This window comes from Pipistrellus hanaki (genome assembly GCF_964339955.1).
Source record: "Pipistrellus hanaki genome assembly, chromosome: 10".
Classification (NCBI taxonomy): Eukaryota; Metazoa; Chordata; class Mammalia; order Chiroptera; family Vespertilionidae; genus Pipistrellus; species Pipistrellus hanaki.
Genome location: NC_140512.1, coordinates 42,492,798 through 42,516,374, shown reverse-complemented (window position 1 = coordinate 42,516,374; position 23,577 = coordinate 42,492,798). Strand labels below are relative to the sequence as shown.

Here is a 23,577-nt window from a genome sequence, read left to right as displayed (position 1 = left end):
TTCATGCATTATTTATTGTGTGGAGAAGGCCACAGAATCTTTCTCTTCAAAAAGATGGCATGATAAAACGTCAAAAAGACCAACCACTAGAATCAGCCTGCCTCTGACCAGCTGGAAAACAGCAGGTATTCTACGGGGAGAAGAGATTAAAGAAGCTTGAATTCATAATTCCAATCTGAGACAAGGACAGGAGAAAGTATATTGGTATTACTCAATAATAAACATGTGGACTAATGGAAACAGTAGAAATATGTATGTGGAGTTATAATCAGGTTAGGGACCCTACAGCTGTCATTCTAGAAGCTAACAGCATCTCTGCAGAGTTGGTGTTTTTATAAAAACAAGTACTTCAGGAAGAGCGAGTCAGTGCCATCGTTAGTGGATGTTACTAATGCTGGAGAATTGATTCAAGTAAGGATGACACTTGGGACCAATTAATTCAAAGCTGGTTCTAAAAAAAAAAGAAGAAGAGATACAATAAATCAGAGAATGACGCTTCATTTAAATATACTGAGTAAGTGACTGGGAAAATCACTGAAATATCTCAAAACAGAACTATCTCAAAGGGCCATCCAAAGACAGCCACAGTACAACAATGCTAGGCTTTTACAAGATATCAGACAAGCACCTACATGAAAGCCATTTGACAAAGCATTGGCCAACTGATGTCAACTGGAAACCTTTAAAAAATATATATTTTACAAATGAATTCAGGGAGTTACCTTTTAAGACAGGCATTTTGCTCAAGTTACAGGATAGTTGTTTTTATCCTTACCTAAGGATATGGTTTTTTAAAATTAAATCTTTATTGTTGAAAGTACTAAACTTTTGTCTCCCTTTTTCCCCCCATTGACCCATTCTGGCCCAGCCCTGTTCCCAGCCCCAGGCCTTCACTACCCTATTGTCTGTGTCCGTGGGTTATACATGCATACCCGTTGATCTCTTTTGTTGATCTCTTCTCCCACCTCTGCCTTCCTTGTGAAATTCCACAGTCTGTTCTAAGCTTCTGTGTCTCTGAATCTATTTTGTTCATCAGTTAATTTTGTTTATTAGATTCCATATATGAGTGAGATCATGGGATACTTGTCTTTCCCTGACTAGCTTATTTCCCTTAGCATAATACTTTCCAGATCCCCCATGCTGTCTCAAATGGTAAGAGATCCCTTTTTTTTTTTACTGATGCATAGTATTCCTTGGAGTAAATGTACCACAGCTTTTTTATCCACTCATTATTGATTAGCACTTGTGCTGTTTCCAGATTTAGCTATTGTAAATTGTGCTCCCATGAACATAGGGTTGCATACATTCTTTTTGATTTGTATTTCTAGTCTCCTAGGATATATTCCTAGAAGTGGGATCATTGAGTCAAATGCCAGATCCATATTTAATTTTTTGAGAAAATTCCACACCGTTTTTCATAATGGCTGCACTAGTCTGAATCCCCACCAGCAGTGTTCTAGGGTTCCCTTTCCTCCACATCCTCACCTGCTCTTGTCATTTGTTGATTTGTTGATGATAGCCATTTTGACAGGTATAAGGCGATACCTCATTATCATTTTAATTTACATCTCTCTGATGACTGGTGACTTTGAGCATGTTTTCATATGTCTCTTGGCCATCTGTATGTCCAAGAGGTTTCTATTTAGGTCCTTTGCCAATTTTTTAATTAGATTGTTTTCCTTCCATTAAATTGTATGAGTTCCTTAGATATTTTGTATATTAACCCTTTATCAGATGTATCATTGTCTAATACGTTATCCCATCTATGGGGCCCCCTTTTAATTTTATTAATGGTTTCTTTTGCTGTGCATAAGCTTTTTTATTTTATGTAGTCCCATTTGTTTACTTTCTCCTTAGTTTCCTTTGCCCTAGGAGATGTGTCATAAACATATTGCTATGAGAGATGTCTGAGATTTTGCACCCTCTGGTTTCTTCTAGGATTTTTATAGCTTCACATCTTACATTTAAGTCTTTTTATCTATTTTGAGTTTAGTCTTGTGTATGTTTTACTTGGTAGTCTAGTTTCTTTCTCTTTTTTTGCATGTATCTACCTAATTATCCCATCACCATTTGTTGAAGAGACTGCCTTGACTCTATTTTATGTTCTTGCCTCCTTTGTCAAATATTAATTGAGTGTAATTGCTTGGGTCAATTACTGGGTTCTCTGTTCTGTTTTCCTGTTCTTATACCAGAACCAGGCAGTTTTTATTACAGTGGCTTTATAGTATAACTTGATATCTGTTATTGTGATTTCTCCAACTTTGTTCTTCTTTCTCAAGAACAGGTAGCTATTTGTGGTCTTTTTTGATTTCATATAAATTTTTGGAGTACTTGTTCTAGATCTGTGAAATACATCATTAGTATTTAATAGGAATTGCATTGAATTTGTAGACTGCTTTGGGTAGTATGGGCATTTTATTGATGTTAATTCTATCAGTCCAAAAACATGATATATTCTTTCATTTGTTTATATCTTACTCTATCTCTTTTTATAACATCCTGTAGTTTTTGGAGTACAAGTCCTTTGCCTCCCTGGTTAAGTTTATTTCTAAGATCTTAATTTTTTTATTATAATGGTAAATGGGATTGTTTGTTTAGTTTCTCCTTCTGAAAATTCTGAGAAAGAGGAAAGAAGATAGATAAACATTGATGTGAGAGAGGGCAGGGGTGAGAGCCTGTAGCTACCCCCTCACCAGTCCTTCACCCTGATCAGGATCAAGCCCACAACCTAAGTATATGCCCTGACTGGGAACTGAACCCACAACCTTTGAGTGTTCAGATGATGCTCTAACTAACTGAGCTACCTGGCAAAGGCCCACATAATGTTTAATAGCAATGACAATAGAAACTCTGAGGAGACAAGAAATATAAAGGCTTAAATAAGATCTGATATAGGACTCAGGTCATAGGAATATATTCTTCTCAAATAGGAAAGGAAGATGATTCTGTCTCTATAGTATTTATGTTTTACTTTTCAAGAAGTTGTCTAGTTTAGGCACTTCTCTATTTACCAAGGAACTATGTTTTAAGAGGTTATTCAGAACCTGGAATTATTATTATTTGTCTGTAGACATAACATTGTAAATAGTGCTCATATTCCATGGCTGGTCATAGAAAATTGCTTTTTTAAAAAATATATTGATTTTTAGAGAGAGAGTGAGAAGGAAAGAGAGAGAAACATTTATATGAGAGCAAAACATTGATCGCTGCCTTCTGTACACCCCCTACTAAGAATAGAGCCCACAACCCAGGCATGTGCCCTGATCGGGAATCAAACTAGCAACCTTTGGTGCACAGGACAATGTCCAGCCAACAGAGCCAAACCGGCCAGGACTTACTTGCTTATAAAGTGTAGCTGAAAAGTAGAGCTGCAGGTGTCAGCTTGGGGTCTGGGTTCTAGATTCTGGAGTCCATTCAATACAATAAAAATGTTGGAGAACAAAGAACTTCAGCCCAGATTTCTGAATGCCGAGCTTGTCCTTGACAGACTTCTCAATAAGGACATTTTTGTTTGCCTTTAGGAGATTCAAGCACAGTGCTACCTGTCTTTTCTTTGGGACAACAGCTAATGGTTTAGTAAAGGAGGGTTGGACATTCACAAGAGCATGTACCAGTTTACAGCTCCCAGCCACTTTACTTTGCTGTAAAACTTTATAGTTTCAGGAATTACAGGATTCCACCAATTCATCATCTTAATAAAGAGCTAATATGCAAAGGTTAGGACGCCATAACCACGGACCTCACGCAGGATGCTGCCTGTATGTGTGCAGCAGGGCGTTGCTCCAGAGGCGGGCAGAAGCAGAGGCGCCTGAAGGAGGCAGGACTATCCTGTGCCAGGGAGGGCAGGGGTGAGAGCCTGTAGCTACCCCCTCACCAGTCCTTCACCACCCACTGCTCGCATTCAGAGCACCCCACTGCCCACCTAACAGGGGAAGGGGCACAGAGCAGCAGGTGGGAGGCTTCTAGCTCTCCTCCAGAGCCAGGAAGGGGCTGAGCCATCACATTGCTCTGGAGATGGGGCGGAAGGGGGAGGCTCCCTGAGAAGGTGGGACCAGTCCAAGGTAACTGGAGGGACTGAGGGTGGGGCTTAAAGCGGCCAGGGAAGGCCAGAGGGGTCGGCCCTGGAGCTCTGCAAGGAGAGGTTCAGGTGTCAAAGCAGGGTGAGCAGGCAGGGCAGCACGTTTTCACAAGCTGGGCTCCTAGTTTGAATATAATATCACAACCTATATATTTTTGATTGTTACAATATTTTAATACAGAGCTGGTATTGGAACCAGAGTAAGGCCATTACATCACAACTCATCCCTTCAAAATTCCAGTGGCCTGATGGAGAAGATCCTTTGGTTAGTTACTTAAGCATATAAATAAATTAAAAAATGTGACAAGGTCATGAGAGATTTAGCAATCAGAAATATTCTTATTGAAGAATAAGTGAAGCTGCCGTGACAGGTAAAATCCCAGGTTTGAGTGGCTGTTGCAGTCTAACAGCACGCTCTGATCAGGAAGTCCTCCCACACTGTGATTTGAGATCAAGGCTCCCTTCTCGCTGTAGGTCCACCTTCTCCTACAGCCTTGGAATTTCTAAGTCTAGTTGGCCAATAGAGAAGGGGAGGGTGGAGAGCCTTCTCTTTGTTTTCATTCCATTGGTGGTAACTAGTCATATGGTTCCACCTAGGTAGGTGCCTGGGGACTGGGTCAGGCAGCTCTTGGATGCATGGCTGCTTTTATGGGTGACTATGGGAAGAAGAAAAGAAACTTCTCATGAAAACTTAGCCATCTCTGCCACAGGTACCATGGCAACTAGAAGGAGTAAGCTTTAACCTCACCTGAAGACTTAGAGGTAGGCTTCCAGAAGATGCAGCATGTGAGTTGCCTTGAAGGCAAATAAATGAGATAAAGGCATCTTTCCAGAGAGTAAACAGCTTAGGCAAAAAGCAAGGAGCAGGGATATTATGGAGCATTTGAGGAATTGAAAAGAATTGAAAAGCTAAAGCCCAGGGACCAGTTAAAGGACATGTTTCATTAAAGCAATGACCCAACCACATAGCTGAGTTAAGAGTTTAACAGAAGGAAGCTAACCGGACTTCAGACCTCTTAGGAAATCATGTGTTTTACTTGTCTTTGCCCATAGTGTTAAAATGATCAGATTTGGTTTTCTGCATCTCTGAATTTGATGCCTCTGATGAGGACTGATGAGAATGCCAAATGACTTTTTCTGAAGAGTGGTTGATATTTAGTATTCTGCAGGGTCTTTCTAGGGAAGTGCAACCACAGCCAGTGAATAATAAAACAGTGTATATCTGTCAAGTGTAATTATAACACTGAATTATGCTCATCTTGCTTCCCAGTTCCTGTAGACATCAGTTTAAACATCTGAACATACTGGCACTTCGGACCTGAGAGGATTTTACTATGAAATATAGCATGCCCTTCTTTTTAGCCATTTTTAATGGGAAGAAAATTCACATCCTGTTAAAAAATATTCTTTGATGAAGTTTGACCACTCTTTTTGTAATCTTCTCAGGAATCTTAAAACTAGGAAAGAAGTAAAGAAGGTTTTGATTCCTTTTTATTCTCTGTATTTAAATAAAATCCCCCATTTTTGCATTTTTATTAACCCCTCTAATTAAACACTTGTTAAAATTATAGAACATAGTTGCTTAAAATGTCATCAACCTTCACAAAAGAAGTGAACATTATCAAGTGGTAACTTTTTCTAAAATTATACAAATATTGCTTATTTTGAATGATTTAAAAATCCAAAGAAGCAAAAACAAATAAACTGAATAAATCAGCTATGATCTCAAATATGTTTGATATACTTTCATATATATATATATATATATATATATATATATATATATATATATGTATATAATATACTTTTACCAACATTTTTCTATGCACTTCTATATAATTGTTTACCAACATGAGATCATATGCTACATACTGTTTCTAACCTACTTGTTTCATGTAACAGTATTTTAGAAACACATTTCCATGTCAAATTTATAAAAACTGCACAACAGTGATTTTTGTTTTCAACTTAGGGCAGAGAATAATATATCAGAATCTCCAGGAGAGCATAGTAGTTTGGAAAATCATAATTTCATATTTATAAAACAAAACAAAAAAAATCTATTGTTTTTATTATCCAGTCTACAGAATGTAATGCACAATTTCATTGGCTGGGAAGATGTTTATCAGAGGTTTTCAGGGGTTGTTTTATTCCCCATCAGCCTGCTACATCTGGGTATATCAGCATCTGGAGATGATAATTAGATTGTTAGGTCACATATGGGAACATGGTTTAGAAGAGATTGGGAAACACACTATCTTGACTGACAAGTGTTCCATTTAACCAATGAGTCCTTACTGTTGGGCTTACCTGTTAAAGGATACTTTTTTGTTCTAATCTACTGGCTTCCTGTCACTCATTCTCAGACCATCATTTCACACATGGAAGACCTGTGGGAAGGCCATACCAGGATGTGCCCATGGGGTCAGTGTTCCTGATGGATGACCCTGTTCCCACAGTCATTCTATTAATTCATCTTGTTGAGGGTATGTCAAACCAACCAGAGGCAGAGGTTGACAAGTAGCTCAACCTACTCTCAAAGGAGGTATTCTAGAGCAGTGTTTTTCAACCTTTTTTGGGCAAAGGCACACTTGTTTCATGAAAAAAATCACGAGGCACACCACCATTAGAAAATGTTAAAAAATTTAACTCTGTGCCTATATTGACTATATATAAAGTAATTCTCTTGTATAGGAATCAAATAAACACAAAGAAAGTATTTTATAATTACTTTATTATGAAATATTAAGTAAACAAAATAGTGAAAAATTATAAAAATTCTTGTCTTGTCTGCACCTACGGCACACCAGGCAACATCTCGCGGCACACTAGTGTGCCGCGGAACAGCGGTTGAAAAACGCTGTTCTAGAGAGAAACCATGTCCCATTAGTTCAGCAAATTGTGGAGGGAAAAAGTAAATATAGTTGTTTGAACTTTGTACAAACTGGCCCTAAAAAGAAAGTTCTAAGGTGTTTCTTGTATGCAATCTCTAGGGAGGCAAAATGTTTATTTGTGCAATGTAATCAGGAAAGTTATGTTTTTAATTATTATCATCAGAAATGAGGGGAAAGGAAAAGTAGTCTATGATGAATTATTATTATTATTTAACATTCTCCATTTCCAGAGTAATGCTTTGTTCAAATGGAAATTGGTTGGCATAGCCATAAGGAATTCTGTGAAGTAATTTTTTCTGTCTTTTTTCAGTGGAGGCAATATATGACTTCAAGGTCTATTAACTCTTCTACAGTGTTAATTGAGCTTTTATCCTAGGACATTTCAACAGTAGGATTCTGAGATCCCATATTTTTCAGATTTAATCTAAAATTCATCATTTCTAACATTCCTACTAAATAGAATATAATGAACAAAGTTAGGTAATCACAGTCAGAGAAAACTAATATCACTTATATTAGTTATGCAACCCTTGCAGAGATTCCAAGTAAAAGGGAACTTCTATAGAAGTCTTTCTCACTTTAAGGTAGCTTGTTAAGAGGAAGAGATGCTCCTGCTCTTTCAAATCTCTCTGCCTCCCCATATAAATCCTCTGTTGGCATGGTTTCACTTTTTCCCCACTTTTTGTTCAATATTGCTAATACACTGTAGTTGAAGTACCCCTGTGTTGTAATGGAAAACAGAGTATATAAATCTTTTTTTTCTCTCCCTTCTATGTCCATAACATGGAATCTTCATTGGGCTTTTTTTTTCCCATTAGAAATGTCTTATCTGAAATCACACCAAGGTAGCAATGAAAGGATATGCTATATAGGAACAATTTGCTGAGAAAAGCAGAGCCTGTGATAGGACCTACAGGCTGGGCTGAAACTCAGTCATGGCAACCAGGAAGCAGATGTCTCCTTGCCTGTTGTCCTTAGGATAATCACTCTTGGCTCTCACAGGCAGGCTTGCTCCTTCCAAAGCCTTATTCTTTTCTCCTAAGACCTTGCCTTTGGCTCTTACCCATTACCAGTGAGTGTCCCCATAAGCATAGCCAGCCAGTGCTCAGTCATTTAGAAGTTATAGTTCATTAACTCACTGGTATGGTGTGTCCTTAGAAGCTTTAGCTTGGTCCACAGTAACATCTGTCAGTTTTTTTCCCAATTCAAGCTGTTTCAGCAACGGTTTTACTACCTCCTTTGGACTCCAAATCCTTGTCCATTCTCCTCTGATATCACCCGAAATCAACCCATAAACTACCCCTAGTCCTCCTCCAAAGCACATCTCCTTCCATGAGTGCTTTTAACTTTGCTGTACAATCTGACATGGTCCAAAGGAAAACTTTGACATGTGTCCCCTCTTTTACCACTCTCCTCTCCATCTTTGGAGAATCTGTAGGCATCCAATCTCACAATTTCTCTAAATCAGCTTCTGCAATTCCATTTATCACCAATGCTGTCTCCTCTTAGTCACCATCTGGGACTTTGATCTACTCTTATAAATTGGTCCCTCCCTGCCCAGCAAGTCTCTACTGATTCCAAACACAAGGACATTTAAAACCTCACCAAGGACAGGTGCTGTTTCAAGCCACACGTCATTTTGGAAAGGTTTTTGTCTTTTTCCTTTTTCAATCATGTAGGTCCATTAATATTCAATAAGCTATTCTCAGAAGTTGGTGAAATGCATGGAGGAAACTGAAATTAGAAAGGCTTTGCATTTTAAAGAGAAGCTCTCTGTTTCTATGTGGCCAATAGTAACTCCCTTTTGCTTCCTTTTCTCCATGGATGCCTTTGTTTGGGAAGTTATTTTCTTCACTATAATAAAAATCTTAAAGGCCAAAATACATATGGAGAAATATTTCTCATACTCAAGAGGTTAGCAACATACCAGAGGTTTTAAAAATAAATTCATAGCATTGATTCTAAAGCTCTAGGCATTTCCTTGAAGAATTTCCAAAAGACTTCAAATAAATTTTCCTTGCCAGTGTTCATTTTCAGATGTGTTTGACATGGAGTTTTTAGGTGTGAATATGCATATTTGGCTCGAAAAACTTCTATATTCACAAACTAAAACTGTACTAAAGGAAAAATAAGTTATTTTTCTTCCTTGCATAATTTGAAAGGCGGTGCAGTATGGTTAGAATATCAGAAGCTCTGTACTTAGTTCTCATTATGTCAGCATCTAGACTCAATTTTCTTATGCAGGCAGTGAAGCTGGGTTTGGAAATTGGACTCCATTCTAGGAAGTCTTTTAGTCTTAACATTGCTGACTTCCGTCACACCCTTCTAAACAGAAGTGATTGTTTTGGTTTTAGTTTTGGTTTTGCATAGAATTAGACCAACTGCAAACTTAGAAAAACTGCAGCCCTCACAAGTTTGCATACACTTCTGACACCCACTTCAAGTTCACGGAGTCCCTGAAACCACCCTCAGTTTTGATAATTCTCTAGAAAAATTCACAAAACTTACTAAAGGTGGCTGGACTTAATCATGGTTACCGTTATTACAGGAAAAGAAGACAGATTCGAATCAGACTAGAGAAGGTGCACAGAGGGCAAACACTAGAAAAAGTACCAGATGCCAACCTTCCAGGTGTGCCCCTCCTATGGAATCCCAGTCCCGTTACTTTCCCAGAATTGATTATGACAGTATTCACGGAGGACTGCCAACAAAGACAGCTCCCATAAGCCTTGGTGTTAAGAGTCTTTATTCAGGCTCCATTACGTAGGAATGGTTGACAGCCCACATAGCTGGCCTCAGTTTCCAGTTACTCCAAATACAGACTCCAGGGTCCTTCCCCAACTAATAAGAGCTTGAACTGTGTGACCCAAAACTTCACCCTATATCACATTCTCTGTCTATCTGGGTGGTCAGCCCTCACCCAAAATTACATCACAAACTCTGACATGACCCAGGGCTCTCAAGCAAAGATATTTATCTCAGACATAACATTTCAAGGGTTCAGACACTACCTTCTCAAAGTCAAGGGCAACATCTAGATCTCTCTTTGAACAAGGTTAAACTTTTTACCACAGAGTTTGAAAATCTTTGTCTTTTTTTTTTTTTTTAATACATTTTATTGATTTTTTACAGAGAGGAAGGAAGAGGGATAGAGAGTTAGAAACATTGATCAGCTGCCTCCTACACACCTCCTACTGGGGATGTGCCCACAACCAAGGTACATGCCCTTGACTGGAATCGAACCTGGGACCTTTCAGTCCACAGGCCGGAGCTCTATCCACTGAGCATACTGGTTAGGGTGAAAATCTTTGTCTTGATGACAAGGAAGCCAGAGAGATTCCTCAGACCTTCCTGCTAAAAGGAAACGTGTCAATCCCAGTGTTTCTTAGGTGGGATTCCAGGGCCACTTGGTTTGGAGTCACCTGGCACCAACCAAAGATAAACTCCAGGATCCTGCCTCAACTGATCGGAACTCTCTGAGAGGAGCCTTGAAATACTTCATTTTCAGCATGTTTCATCAGCATGTTCTGTGTAAGCTAGAATTTGAGAAATTATGATCCAAGGTCCTTTTCCTAAAATTTGAATAATTGTGGTCCAAGCAATGTCCTTGTTGTTCCTATGAATAGAATGATGAAAATAGCATGAGATGTAGAAATGAGAGAAAATTCTGCTTCTGTATCCACTGCTGTTTTCTAGGCCAAACTTTTGCTCCTTAAATGTCACATATTTGAAAGAATATTTACTGCATTTTGTTTCCAACAGACATAAGTAATGTATCAAGCTCTTAGACTGAGAAAATATACAGGATGGGGAAAAATATTGGGTCGGCAGCTAAGTAATTGCGGATTTTTTAAAGAAAATCAAAGACAATTTTTTCATGGAACTAAATAACTTTATTCTTTAATGTATTGCCCATTTTGATCAGTGACCTTTTGCCATCTTTCAGGCAGCATCATAATCCCACGTTCAAAAAACTTCTGTTTTTTATTAGCAAAAAACTGAATCAGGTACGATTTGACATCATCATCATTATTGAAATTTTTACCATTCAAGGAGTTTTGTAAAGATCGAAACAAAAAGTAATCAGATGGTGCAAGGTCAGGACTATATGGTGGATGTGGCAAAACATCCCAACCAAGCTCCATTAATTTTTGCCGAGTGACCAAAGATGTGTGTGGCCTTGCATTGTCATGATGGAATACAACACCTTTTCGATTTGTCAATTCGGGCCGCTTTTCTTCAACTGCATTGTTTAATTTCGTTAGTTGTTCAATGTAGACATCAGAATTGATCGTTCGGTTGGGTGGTAAGAGTTCAAAGTAGACAATTCCTTTGTAATCCCACCAAACTGATAACAAAACCTTCTTTTGATGAATATCAGCTTTTGATGTTGTTTGAGTTGGTTCACCTGGCCTGCTCCACGATCTTTTCCGCTTGATATTGTTGTAAACAACCCATTTTTCATCGCCAGTTATCAGTCGTTTTAAAAATGGATCATTTTCATTAAGTTTCTTTAGCAAATCGCAGCTGCTAATGCGTTGCGTTAACTGTGATTCTTTCAGTTCGTGAGGAACCCATGTATCGAGTTTTTGAACATAGCCAAGTTGTTTTAAGTGATTTTCAATGCATGTATGTGATACATGAAGCTTCTCTGCAATCTCACGTGTTGTACTGTGACAGTCCGAATTGATTATTGCTTTGATTAGGGCGTCATCAACTTCAACTGGACGACCAGAGCGTCTTTCATCTTTGAGTGAAAAATTACCAGAACGAAATTTGGCAAACCAATTTTGACACTGCCGTTCTTTTAAGGCTTCGTCACCATAAACAGCACATAACTTTTTATGAGCTTGTGATGCGTTTTTCCCTTGTGGAAATAAAAAAGCAAAATATGACGAAAATGTTCCTTTTGATTTTCCATTTTTCAACGAACGCCAAACAAAAACTAAAAAACAGATAAAAAAAACTTTTTTTACTGATTAACAGCTGAATAGCCAACTATCAAATACAAAATGTGTTTTACATTTGTACTACGTCTGCAAACCTAAAAATTCAACTGAAGCCATATATGTGTGAAACCCGCAATTACTTAGTTGCCGACCCAATAGCTTTACAGCTGTGAGCATGTGAAACAGTCTATTCTCATATTATTTATTAATTATTGCATTAGTTTCCATAAGAACAACTGTAAACCTAGTTTTAACCCACCCTGTACATTGTTACCTTACATTCTTAGGCAAGATGTTTGTGGGATATAAGATAGCATTTCTTATATATGCTAGTGTGCTAAATTATGGGTTACCTTAGGAAAATGTGTGGGTTTCTTTTTTTAGAGTATCTATTTTGTAATTGTTTGGCTTCCTTGGCAGGAATATTCCTACTCCTTCTTTGATTCATTCACTCGTTCATTTATTTACAAATTGTTGAGTTCAGGCATTGTTCCACATACTGAGGATGTAGCAAACATAAACAAAATAGAAAAATGCTTCTGTTTTAGTGAGGCCAGAAGCACATATACATATTGTGCCAGATGGTAATTCAAAAAAATCAGGATAAAGGGAAAAAGGCAGCTGAGAGAGGGGTTTTCTGTTTAACATAGAATGCTTAGGAAAGGAATCTCTAATATGAGGCCTTGTGCACAGAAAGATAAATGAGGAGCCATAGAGTTAGTTGAGTAAAAGGAACAGAAAGTGCTAAGGCCCCAAGGCAGGAACATCTTCATTATGAAGTGCTAGAGAAAGCTTCAGGTGATGGTATTAGAGAAAGACAGAGGAGAAGACACAGATATGGAGACAGAAGTCTCTGTGCGGGCAGTGCTAATGAGGAATTGGCAACAAAGGGGAGCAAGAAAAGTAGATAATAGGTTAAGAGTGTTTTTGTGATGGTGGCTGTGAGGATTAGAGACATACAAAAAGTATTGATGCTGTAGAAGAGGGGAAATTGCTGCAGTGATGTCCTTGAGAGAGAAGAAGGTATGGCATCTAAGGCACAGGTGGGACACCTAGACTAAGATGGGAACATAGATATTCCCTTGGCTTCTTCCTCCCTACCTCGTTTCTCTGACTCCCACAGAGACCTCATTTTCAGCCTTCCTACTTTGCCTCCTTATAACTCTCTCATGGTGCATATATTATTTTGTCTCCTGGTGTACACTTTGCCCTTTTTTTTCCATAAAAAAAGAAAACAGAATATATATTCATAGCATTCTTCACTTTAGAGTGAGGCTAAAATATCTGCTCCGTCTATTACCAGTTTTGTTGTATGGCTAAATGAGATTTTGTTCATAACATCCCTTTGGAAGTTTTCCATCCTTGAACTTCATCTTAGAATGGAAGGAACAAATCATTATCGAAACTGCAGCAGTGTTAGCCGGTGCTTACTGTGTGTAGCTTGCTTTCCTTGTCTTTTCTCTTTGCCTGTGCTATATTGAATGACCAAATATTTTCTGCTACTGCCAACTGACACTTTGAGTCTGATGTCTAAATGTTACCTGACCTGCTGGGAGAATTCAGAGCCCAGAAGTATACTATTCTGGTCAGTTGTTAAATTTGTCACTGAATACATTAAACCTGGAGTGATTTGTTTGAGGAGACTTAAGTAAGAATGAGAGCAAATAGCACCACCTGCTGGAATGAATAGGAGAGGAGGAAGAATACCAAGAGCTGTCCATGGTTCTGTCCAGTTCATTGTTTTATCACTCAGAGGAAGTCATGACCCAGGTGTATTCAAAGTTAATTTCTGTTATCTAAACTTGTTTCTGATGTCAATGTGCAACCTCATGCATTTCTCTTTTGATGTCTCTTTTCTCCCTATAGTGATGCAATATCAAAAACTAACATTAAGACTAGCTGTATTTAATTTTATTATTTCTCTTAGAATCTTTGGAAATTAGATCATAGGATGATAGCATTTGAAGGAAGCTTAGAGATCACTTAGTTCAGTTTTCCAAACACATTTTGGACACAGAAACTGGAAAGCTATTGGTGTACTTCTCATTTCATAAACCAATAAATTGGGGCCGAAAAAAGGTGAAAAACCAAAGACTAGAATACTCAAATATACTGGTTGCTAAACCCTCCCTTATATCAGTTAAGGTGCATTCAGGTGCTATAAAAATGGCTTAAACAATAACATTTACCTCTCATAAGAAGTATTGAGGTGGCTGAAGGAATACTTTAGGGTAGGGGTGTCGAACTCAATCAGAGAAGGGGCCAAAATCTAAAATCCAGCCTAAATCGCAGGCCGAATGGTTTACTGAACAGTCATAAACTGACAATGTCATAAACTGACAGCGGAGTGCAGTGATGACAGCGCGGTGCGGGCCACATTGCAAGGCCTGGCGGGCTGGATTTGGCCCGCGGGCCTTGTGTTTGACACATGTGCTTTAGGGCCTTAGCAATGTCACCAAAGACTCAAGTCACCATCCCATTGACCTCCATGTTCTTCTTGGTGTTTAGTGTTTACAAGGTGGGGTCAGCAACATTAGGAACCACAATCTTCACTCAAGACAAAAGGGCAGGAAGAGACTGACTATTTCTTTTATGAGCTAAGAAACTTATCCCAAATGGCCCCCTCAAGAATTCCTCTCATGTCTTACTGGCCAGGAAAGCATAATATGTCCCATCCTAATGAGTTTTCTTTTGAGGAGCATGGAATTGGCACGTTTGACTTAGACAAATCCAAATTCACCCTCTGGGCCTAGTGTGGGGTTATTCTTAAATGATGCATAAGATTCTGTGGAAGCACATAGATGCCTGGGCAAAACTGGGTGAGCTCACAAAGGAAAGGTGGGGAGTGGCTAATTGTTGGGGAATTTCCATGGAGTCTCTCCCATTTCTGCTTGACTTCTGAGCATGAAGCAGTGATAGCTTTGTTTATACCCTTTTAAGGATACTTGTATAGGTGACAGCCTTGGAAGATAGTGTTTTCCTACAATACAGATGACAGATTTATTTTCTGACCAGGATAATAAAGCTCATGTGTCTCCTCAGGGCAATAGTTGAGCAGCTTTGCTGGCAGCCTTTTGAAAAGACTGTGGTTCCCTGAGTTCAGAATTCTTAATAAAAACTCCATCTAGGCTGTTTCACATACCCCGGTGGGACTATGGGAAACCCATGTGGACAAGAAGTTCATTTTGCCTGTTCAGTGTGAATAAGAAAAGTCCTTTGTATCTGGCCCATGTGTCTCCTGTCTTCAGCCAACATCTATGGAGCTATGCAGGATAACATGTTTGGTTGCAAGTAGGATGAATCTTAGATGCTTCCTCATTCTTGATACTAATGGAAAGGCACTCTTAGTGTTTGCTACTATGTTCTTTCCAATTAACCACACAAGATACATCCAAGTCCCAAATACTTTCTTCTGAAAGTAAGAACATTTTCAGTATGGAAGAAATTCCTTTTCCATGGGCAGAAACAGGCAACACTTGTCTACAACTGGAGATGCACATTAAGCAAGGACAGAGTCACTGGCTCTGGTGTCTTTCATGCTGCCTCCCTTTTATACACTCTCTAACTCTCTGTGTAATTATCTCTTTTAAAATGTCAGTTCCTCTCACCCAGAAGACCAAAGCAATCAGCCCGCCACACACTGAACTCAGAAGCTTTTAAAGTGCGCTTGCCATTTGCCTGGGAGATGGCGTTTCTCAAAGGCATCCCTTAGCAATGTCAGAGACTCACATGAATGACTGAGAAAAGGGAACCCTTTCTTTGGCTCCCACACTGAGCTTGCAGTCTCCTTCCTGCAGTCTCCTTCCCCAGGAAGCACCTGAAGGGAAGAGGAGTGTGCTGAAACCGTGAATATTGCTTCAGCAAAACCCAAATGTAGGCTCTTTAAGGAGGGTTATGCCCCCAGAGGACCTCAGTCTTGAGGTCCTGACTCTCTCTCATGGTCCCCTGACTAAGCTACAGCAGGATTTGCTTCTCTAGAAAGAAATATTGATGTTAAGAAGAGCCACAGTCCAGAGGAAGAAACAGGAGATCCAGTGTGACAAGCTGAGAAAAATATGCGTATGTCCCAGTTAACTTCTGGTCCTCGGAGTTTCTCTAAATGGTGGCACTTAAAGACCTGGACAAGAATTCATCATAGCAGGAGGAGAGGAAATTAGAGCAGCGTCTGTCCCTCCGAGTCAAACCTTAGGGTTAAACTCAATTTATCCCTAGATTCTATTTCCCTGATGGCTGTTCATATCTTTAAAATGAAACAATCTTTTCCGCTTAGCTCAGGAAATCTTGTGCTCTTGCTGTTCTGACAACTTACATTTTAAAATGCATCTGCTAAAACATAGCACTACAAGAACATAACAGATTCAATATTAAGACTGGGGATGCTTTTTCCCCCTTAACTATACCAGAAAGACGGGGGAAAATCTTTCAGTGGATGAGTCAGAGGATTGTCAACCTGCATTCTTACTTCCTTAGAAACCTTGATGAAGGTCACGGGCCTCCATTGTGTCACAGTGACTCCTGGAGGCAGGAGCTCCTAATTTGCAGGAGGTATTTCACTAGAGTGTGTGCAGGAACTGCCACAGGTGTTGAAATTAAAGTTCCCTTTCTGGTGACATAATAGATCAAAATTCCTCAGCACAATTAGGTTGATTAAATTGAGCTCCGCATCTAATATCCGTGTAGCTCAGTAACGTTAATGCAGCTTTCAGAGGGCCCTGACCCAAAGGCAGGGAACAGTCCAAGTCCTGGCAGAACCTGGCCTACTGTGGTTTTTAAATTAGAAGTTTGATTGCTTGTGACATCATCTCAAAATGGTACCAGTCCGGAGAAGCGGAATTTTCCATTAGCCTGGAAAAAAAATTAAACTGCTTAGAGATTAGGCCAAGGCTTAATGGTAGATAGAGGGGCTAAATCTTTTTATGAGCAAAGTTAGAAAATCTGGTGGGCCACCTCTTTAAGATGGAAAAGAATTCACCAAGCCTGAGAAACTAAGGATATGTGCTGCCTCTCCTGCTGATTGCAAGAAAAATATACATTTAGAAACCATGTTTGTAAAACATTGATAACTTTAACGCTTTGCACTCCGCTGTCCCCTCTTAGGGGACATCGGAATTCTAGCATATCACTCGGATGTCCCCTCTCAGGGGAGACATTGCAGTTTATTAGTGATTATGGGGAATTGAGTTATTTCAATGCACGTTTCCGCCGCAAAGTAGCATCGAGTAGCTGGTAGCCAATGTCCAGAATGGTTCAGAGTGCAAACGGTTAAAAAAACACAACTGAAATGTGAAGCAGGAAAACTGCTTACAAGCAAAATAGTCTAAGCAACCACGGAATCCATTTTCTAGTGTTGGTGGTTTATTGCAGAAGAAGGCTCATTTGCAGCAGATCTATGAAAAAGATTGATGTGGTCAGTGCTGGAGGGTAGGTGTCTGGAAGGATTCAGCATCATGGGGTGGGGTGGGGAGGAATGACCCAGGGGTGCAACGAATGATTCCCAAAAGGAGGTTAGTTGGCCGGGATGTGGAACTGCCTTCCGCACAGCCTCACATAGTCTGAGGAGATACAGGTCACCTTTATTGACATTCATCAACAATTCATGACTCCCTCACTTCCAGTAGGAACTGCAATGATTGGATTAATGAAAAGAAGTTTTGTGAATTCCCCAAAAGCAGTAGCTCTCTATTAATATTTTTCCAGGAAGCTTTAAAAAATACCAATGCCTTCATCAGACCAACTGAGCCAGGATCTCTGGGGATGGAGGAGGAAAAGGGTGTTTTATGAAGCTCTTTCTGGGAGTTATTGAAGAGTTAGATTGGACCCTAGCTGGATTTGTTCAGTGGATAGAGCATCAGCCTGGAGACTGAAGGGTACCAGGTCCAACTCCAGCCAAGGGCACATGCCAGTAGGGAGCATGCTGGAGGCAGCCAATCAGTGATTCTCTCTCATTGATGTTTCTGTCTCTCTATCCCTCTCCCTTCCTCTCTGAAATCAATAAAAATACATTTTTTAAAAATAGGGTAATATTGGGTATAGAATCAAAAATCCAGGCTCTGGCCCATCCAGTGTGGTTCCATGGTTGAGAGAACTGCAATCACAGTTTGATTCCCAGCCAGGCACATGCCCGGGTTGTGGGCTCAACACCCAGTGGGTGTGAGGGGCATGCAAGAAGCAGCCGATCAATGATTCTCTCTCATCATTGAGCTCTCTCTCTCTCTCTCTCTCTCTCTCTCTCTCTCTCTCTCTCTCTCTCTCTCTCCCTCTCTCTCTGTCTCTCTCCCCCTCCCTCCCCACTCTCCTTCCTCTCTGAAATCAATAAAAAAAAAAAAGTGTGTGTGTGTTTTTTTTTAAATCCAGGCTCTGAAAAACCTGGCAAGCCTGGGTTCACATCCCGACTTCATTATTCATGGAATCTAAGACACTCTATATGTGCTTAACTTTTCCAGACCTCAGTTTTCTTATCTAGAGTCAACAATGGTAACTTCTCCATAAGCCTCTAAAGATAAAGAAAATAAATATATGCCTGGCCCCTGATACCAAGTCTGTTTTCCTCCCCTTGGTTATTAATCCTTATTGATTCTTATTCAAACGATTGTCTTTCATGGACCTTTATAGGAAGTAACAGGCTTAGATTATTTTTCTCACCCTGTTTTGTTTCTCTTCTGCTCTTTGGTATCTCGAAGGAGAATATTCACATGCTTCCCATGCTTTCTGCTTCTCCAGCTGCCACAGAAGTGTCCTTTTCATTTGATGTTGGAAATGGGCCCGTGGAGATCGTGGTGAGGTCGCCCACACCTCTCAATGATGACCAGTGGCACCGAGTCACCGCCGAGAGGAACGTCAAGCAGGCCAGCCTGCAGGTGGACCGGCTGCCACAGCAGATCCGGAAGGCCCCGACAGAGGGTCACACCCGCCTGGAACTCTACAGCCAGCTGTTTGTGGGTGAGTGATGTCAAGGCCACTGTCTTTCCCCCCCGCTGGTTTTACTAACGTTCACAATGGGAAAAAATAAAGCCCCTTATGGAGTGATTGCAGGAGATCTTTCTAAAAGTAATTATCTAGGCCTCTTGTAGTCTCTCCCCAGACAGAATGGAACGAGAGAGAGGATTTGAGAGACCGATGTCCAGTCCCACTTCCCACTGTCTAGAGCTCACAGTCCTGGTCTACAGAACCAGAGGGGAGCCAGGGACATCTCTGAGGTCTCTAACCTATTCAACTTTAGGTTTGTGGTTTTAGAACTGTACAAAATCCTTTGATAATTTGGAACATTGGTACTGTACAAAGGAAGGAAGGAAAGGAGGGGTGGAGGGATGAAGGAGGAAATATGGGCTCTCTAAATTCAGGTTTGCTTGCAATGACAAATAGAAGCCCATTCCCTCCTTTAGACTTCTTGCAAAGATTCCTCCTACATTGGAAAAAGGTCAACACTGGGACAAAATTTAAGCAGCAAACTGTTAAGCAGCCTGTGCAAGAAGTAGGTTCAGCCTCACAGTTTGTCTTTGCTTTGACCTGGTCCAGCTGGACCTGACACTACTTCATATCAAGTCCTATTTCCACAGCTTGTTCAATTTTAATTTTTTTTCCTGAAAAAACTAACAGTTTAGAAAATTAGCCATTTCCTCTCTGTTGAATTAAAAGAAAGCAGGTTTGGCCATAGCTAGTTTGGCTCACTAGTTAGAGTTTCAGCCTGAAGACTGAAGGGTCTCTGGTTCAATTCCAGTTAAGGGAATATACCTTGGTTTTAAGCTCAGTCCCCATCCTAGTCAGGGTGCATGCAGGAGGCAGCCAATCAATGTGTCTCTCTCACATCAATGTTTTTCTCTCTTTCGGTCTCTCCCCCTCCCTTCCACTCTCTCTAAAAACGTCAATGGAAAAAAAAAAATAATCCTTAGGTAAAGATTAACAAAAAACAAACAAACAAAAAAAAAAAACTTTGAAGGACTTTGAGGCCAGATTCCACCTTATACTTAGACACTCCCTCCCTCTCTCTGAGTTTCTAGGGGTCAGTTCAGCAAGTTGATCAACTGTGACAGGTTCAGACCAAGCAAAAGCAGATATGACCGGGTTGCTGTCCATATTAATAACTCCCAATGTCCTATATGCCCAGAGACTCACCAGGGATCAGTTCATTTTAATAAGGGTCAGAGTGCATACAGTGACTTTCCTAGTTGTGTGGAGATGCTTTCAGAACATTAGATTTACAATAGCTAAGATCTGAAACAGCTCAAATGCCCGTCCATAGATGAGTGGATAGAGATGTGGTACATTTACACAATGGAATACTATACAGCTGTAAAAAAAATAAAAATTAAAAAAAGGATTTATGACCCTTTGAGACTGCATGGAGAGACCTGGAGAGAATTATGCTAGGTGAAATAAGTCAGTCAGAGAAAGACACATTATCTCACTTACATGTGGGATCTAACGAACAAAATAAACTGACGAACAAGATTGATCCAGAAATATGGAAGCATGGAGCAGACTAACCAATTTCAGAGGGAAGGGGGTGGGGGTGGGAAGAGATTAACCAAAGAATTTATATGTATCTATGCATAACCCGTGGACAAATACAGTAGTGTGGTGAAGGCCTACAGTTGGGGGCAGGTGTGAGTCGGGTGGTCCATGGGGAGGAAGAGGGAGATATCTATAAAGATAATTTTTTAAGAAAGGAAATATTAAAAGTCACAAAAAGGAAGGTAAACTTGGATATCCACCTGTTTGCTGTGATGTGAGCCAACTACAGAGCGTTGGCTTAGTCCATTCATTTTGGAGGTAAGACTGGCTTGTTAAAAAGCCATGTCAGCCTGGGGCCAGGAAAGAAGCCTGGATTGTGAAGTAAAATACTGACTCCTCCATGCCAACTAGAATTAGTCCCTTCCAAATCCTTCCCTCAATTTATAGTTCTCAAAATTACATTGTTTTTAAATTATTTTGTATGAGGTAAACACCAGGCTCGCTGATTCCTGCTAAACATTGTGAGCAAAGTTCACTTTATCAATATGTCCTGCCCAGATTACCTAAGACAAGTTTCTTCCAAAACCCTGTTAGTCCCAAGCAGGCTGGTTAGGTTCTACCCTAATTGACCAGTTTTTCTTTGTTTGTTTGTTTTTTAACTTGTCCCTGGATATAGAAGTCCAACTTTACTGTTATCACTTCCTGTTCACTAACTATAGTTGTCTTTATGGAATTTGGAGACTAAGTAAAGTCATAACGCAAGAGAGGGTGATGTGAAACATTTATTATGATCTTGGAAAAGTTTTGATTTGTTTAAACAAGAACAACTTATAAAAAGAGAAGAATACTGGGCTGGGGCTGAATTAGATAAAATAATTAATCGTAAGGGACAGGCAAAAAGACGGTATATCAGGAAGAAGAATAAAGAGGAACAGAAAGGACAAGCAAGGAAATAAAAAACTTGGGATGGGGGTCACAGGAGTTTTGTGAGATTCCCTTTGTTTATTATGACAATAAAGAACATGTGTTGTTCTTTATTGTCATAAATTAAACTAGAAAGTGTCCTTTGAATTTAGTAATTATGAAAACATAATTGGAAGGAGAAGTTTTAGATGAAAAAAGAATGTTTCATATCTTTTTTTTTTCATCTGCCTAATAAAGCATTTGGATTATTTGGTTCCCAAAATTTCTTCCAATTTTAACCATTTATGATTATGTGTTTAGTAATGGTTAAAAAGGCCTGAGCTGCCAAGCAGTTCTTTCCACAATGTCATGTGGGCTTTGAATTCCACCTGTGCCCGCCACTTCCTAGCTGAGAGACCACTGACAGGTTCTTTAATATTTCTGTGTTAAAAAGAGACACAGTTTCTGCATCTCAGGAGGATGTGATGAGATAATCCATGGGAAGCAGTGCAGAGTTCCTGGCATGGTCAGTAAGCATTGAGCCCCTTCTCTATATTTTACCTTTACTCTCAGCTTTCTTCTTCTTCCATGTAACGTTCACCTCCTCCATGGTTGCCTCAGCCAGCCCACAGACTCAGAACTGTGCTCAGGGTGGCAGCCTCGGTCAGCCCTGGGACAGATTTTTCCTTGTGTTTGGAGAGCAGCAGAGATGCTCAAAGTCATTATCTAAGCATGAACAACACCAGGCTGGAATGAGCCAAAGCCCTTTATAGCACAGACACCTGCCAGGGAGTTCGGGGCTCTGGCCACTGATCATGGTGCCTGGGCTGTGAGGCCTGGAGCCCCATGGCCAGCCTAGGAGCTGGCCAGAGAGTTGGCAAGCATGAGCCATAGAAGACAGGACTATGCAGGGCAGATGGCTGATGGAAAGGTGAATTTGCAGTCAGCTTCAGCCAGGCCAGAGCATGTAACTGTTCTTGGGTTAGTTTAAGGAGGAGGTCAAAGTTCAAGAGAGCTGAGAGAAAGCCTCAGGAAGGAGTCAAGCTCCTAAGTGGCTCATAGAAAAGATTAGAAATCTTTTTGAATGAGAAATGTCCAGCCTCAACTCATTTAGCTCAGACATCTTCCAAATTGCCCTAGGAGTAAGGGAGCCATGCTTCTGTGCAAGATGTCAGCCCAAAGCAGCCGAAAACTTAATTCTCACTCTTTCAGGATCTTCTGTGCTGTGCGAGGGGCCCAGTTGGTGACTCCGAGTAGATGGAGTGTCTTCATGCGGGCTAATGGGGAGCAGGGGAGCTCATTGACACCCATTTCACAGAGCCCAAAATTTGAGGTTACCTTTAACATCCTCCCTTTCCTTCATTACTGCCCATCAATACTAAGTTTGTGATTCTACTTCCAGACTGAGCCCCAGATGCATACCCTCTGCTCTGCTGACACAGGTCCCACCCCAGTCAAGGCCACATGCTGCTTACTTGGACTACTGCAATTAGTCTCCTAAATGGTCTCCTAATTTGTCTCCTAATTGGTCTAACTAGTCCCTTAACTAGTCTCCTAACTAATCTCTTAACTGATTTCCTTACTAGTCACCTAACTGGTCTCCAGAGTCTTGAGATGTCCCTCGAATACCCCAAGCTTTCTCCTGCTTTAGAGCAAGCTGTTCCCTCTGCCTGAAATACCTCCCTAGACATTGACACAGCTGACTGACTCCTTCACATCACTCATCTCTGCTTTGGTACCTCCTCAGAGAGGCCTTCTCTGACCACTCTGACTAGAGTTATTTATCATTATGCATTCTCCTTACAACTTGTAATCTTTTCATTTATGTTTTTGCTCCCCCCACCCCCAGAAGGTAAGCTACGTGATATCCAAGATCTAGAATAAGACTATGGTGCTTGTCCAATGATTATTTGCTGAGGGAGTCCTCAACTGAATAAATAAGTGAAATATTATATATATTTTTTGTTACCTCTTTGAGTTAATTGTTATATTTAAACTTAGTTCATCCCATCTGCAAAGAAAGAAGGTATTTTTTCTTATATACTTTCTCCAAAATTCTTTTCTCAAAATGTGGTATTTTCCATCTTTGGAAATATCTTTTTGCTAGGAGCCACAGACTGAAATCAGGCATGACAAAAACCTGAAAAAAAGCCACAGAGAAAGTTAGACTGTTATGAAAGACAGCTTCTCAGAGCAGCCTGGACCCTAGATCTAGTAGTCAGTCTCCCTCCCTGAAATTGAGGTCTCTCCTGTTTGGCATCAGTGAAATGGTGGCTGGGACTCTAATGTAGTTTCTGCCCTG

General features: G+C 40.2%; 1 protein-coding gene across 2 annotated transcripts in view; it reads left to right on the top strand.

Moving 5' to 3' along the window:
* Positions 1 to 23,577, top strand: part of CNTNAP2 (contactin associated protein 2) — a 1,655,791-nt gene that overhangs the window by 1,472,233 nt on the left and 159,981 nt on the right. For both annotated transcript variants that reach the window (XM_084896487.1, XM_084896488.1), the window contains one exon: positions 18,642 to 18,860. In XM_084896487.1, the coding sequence (XP_084752613.1) occupies positions 18,642 to 18,860 (219 nt within the window). The remainder of the gene's footprint in view (positions 1 to 18,641; positions 18,861 to 23,577) is intronic.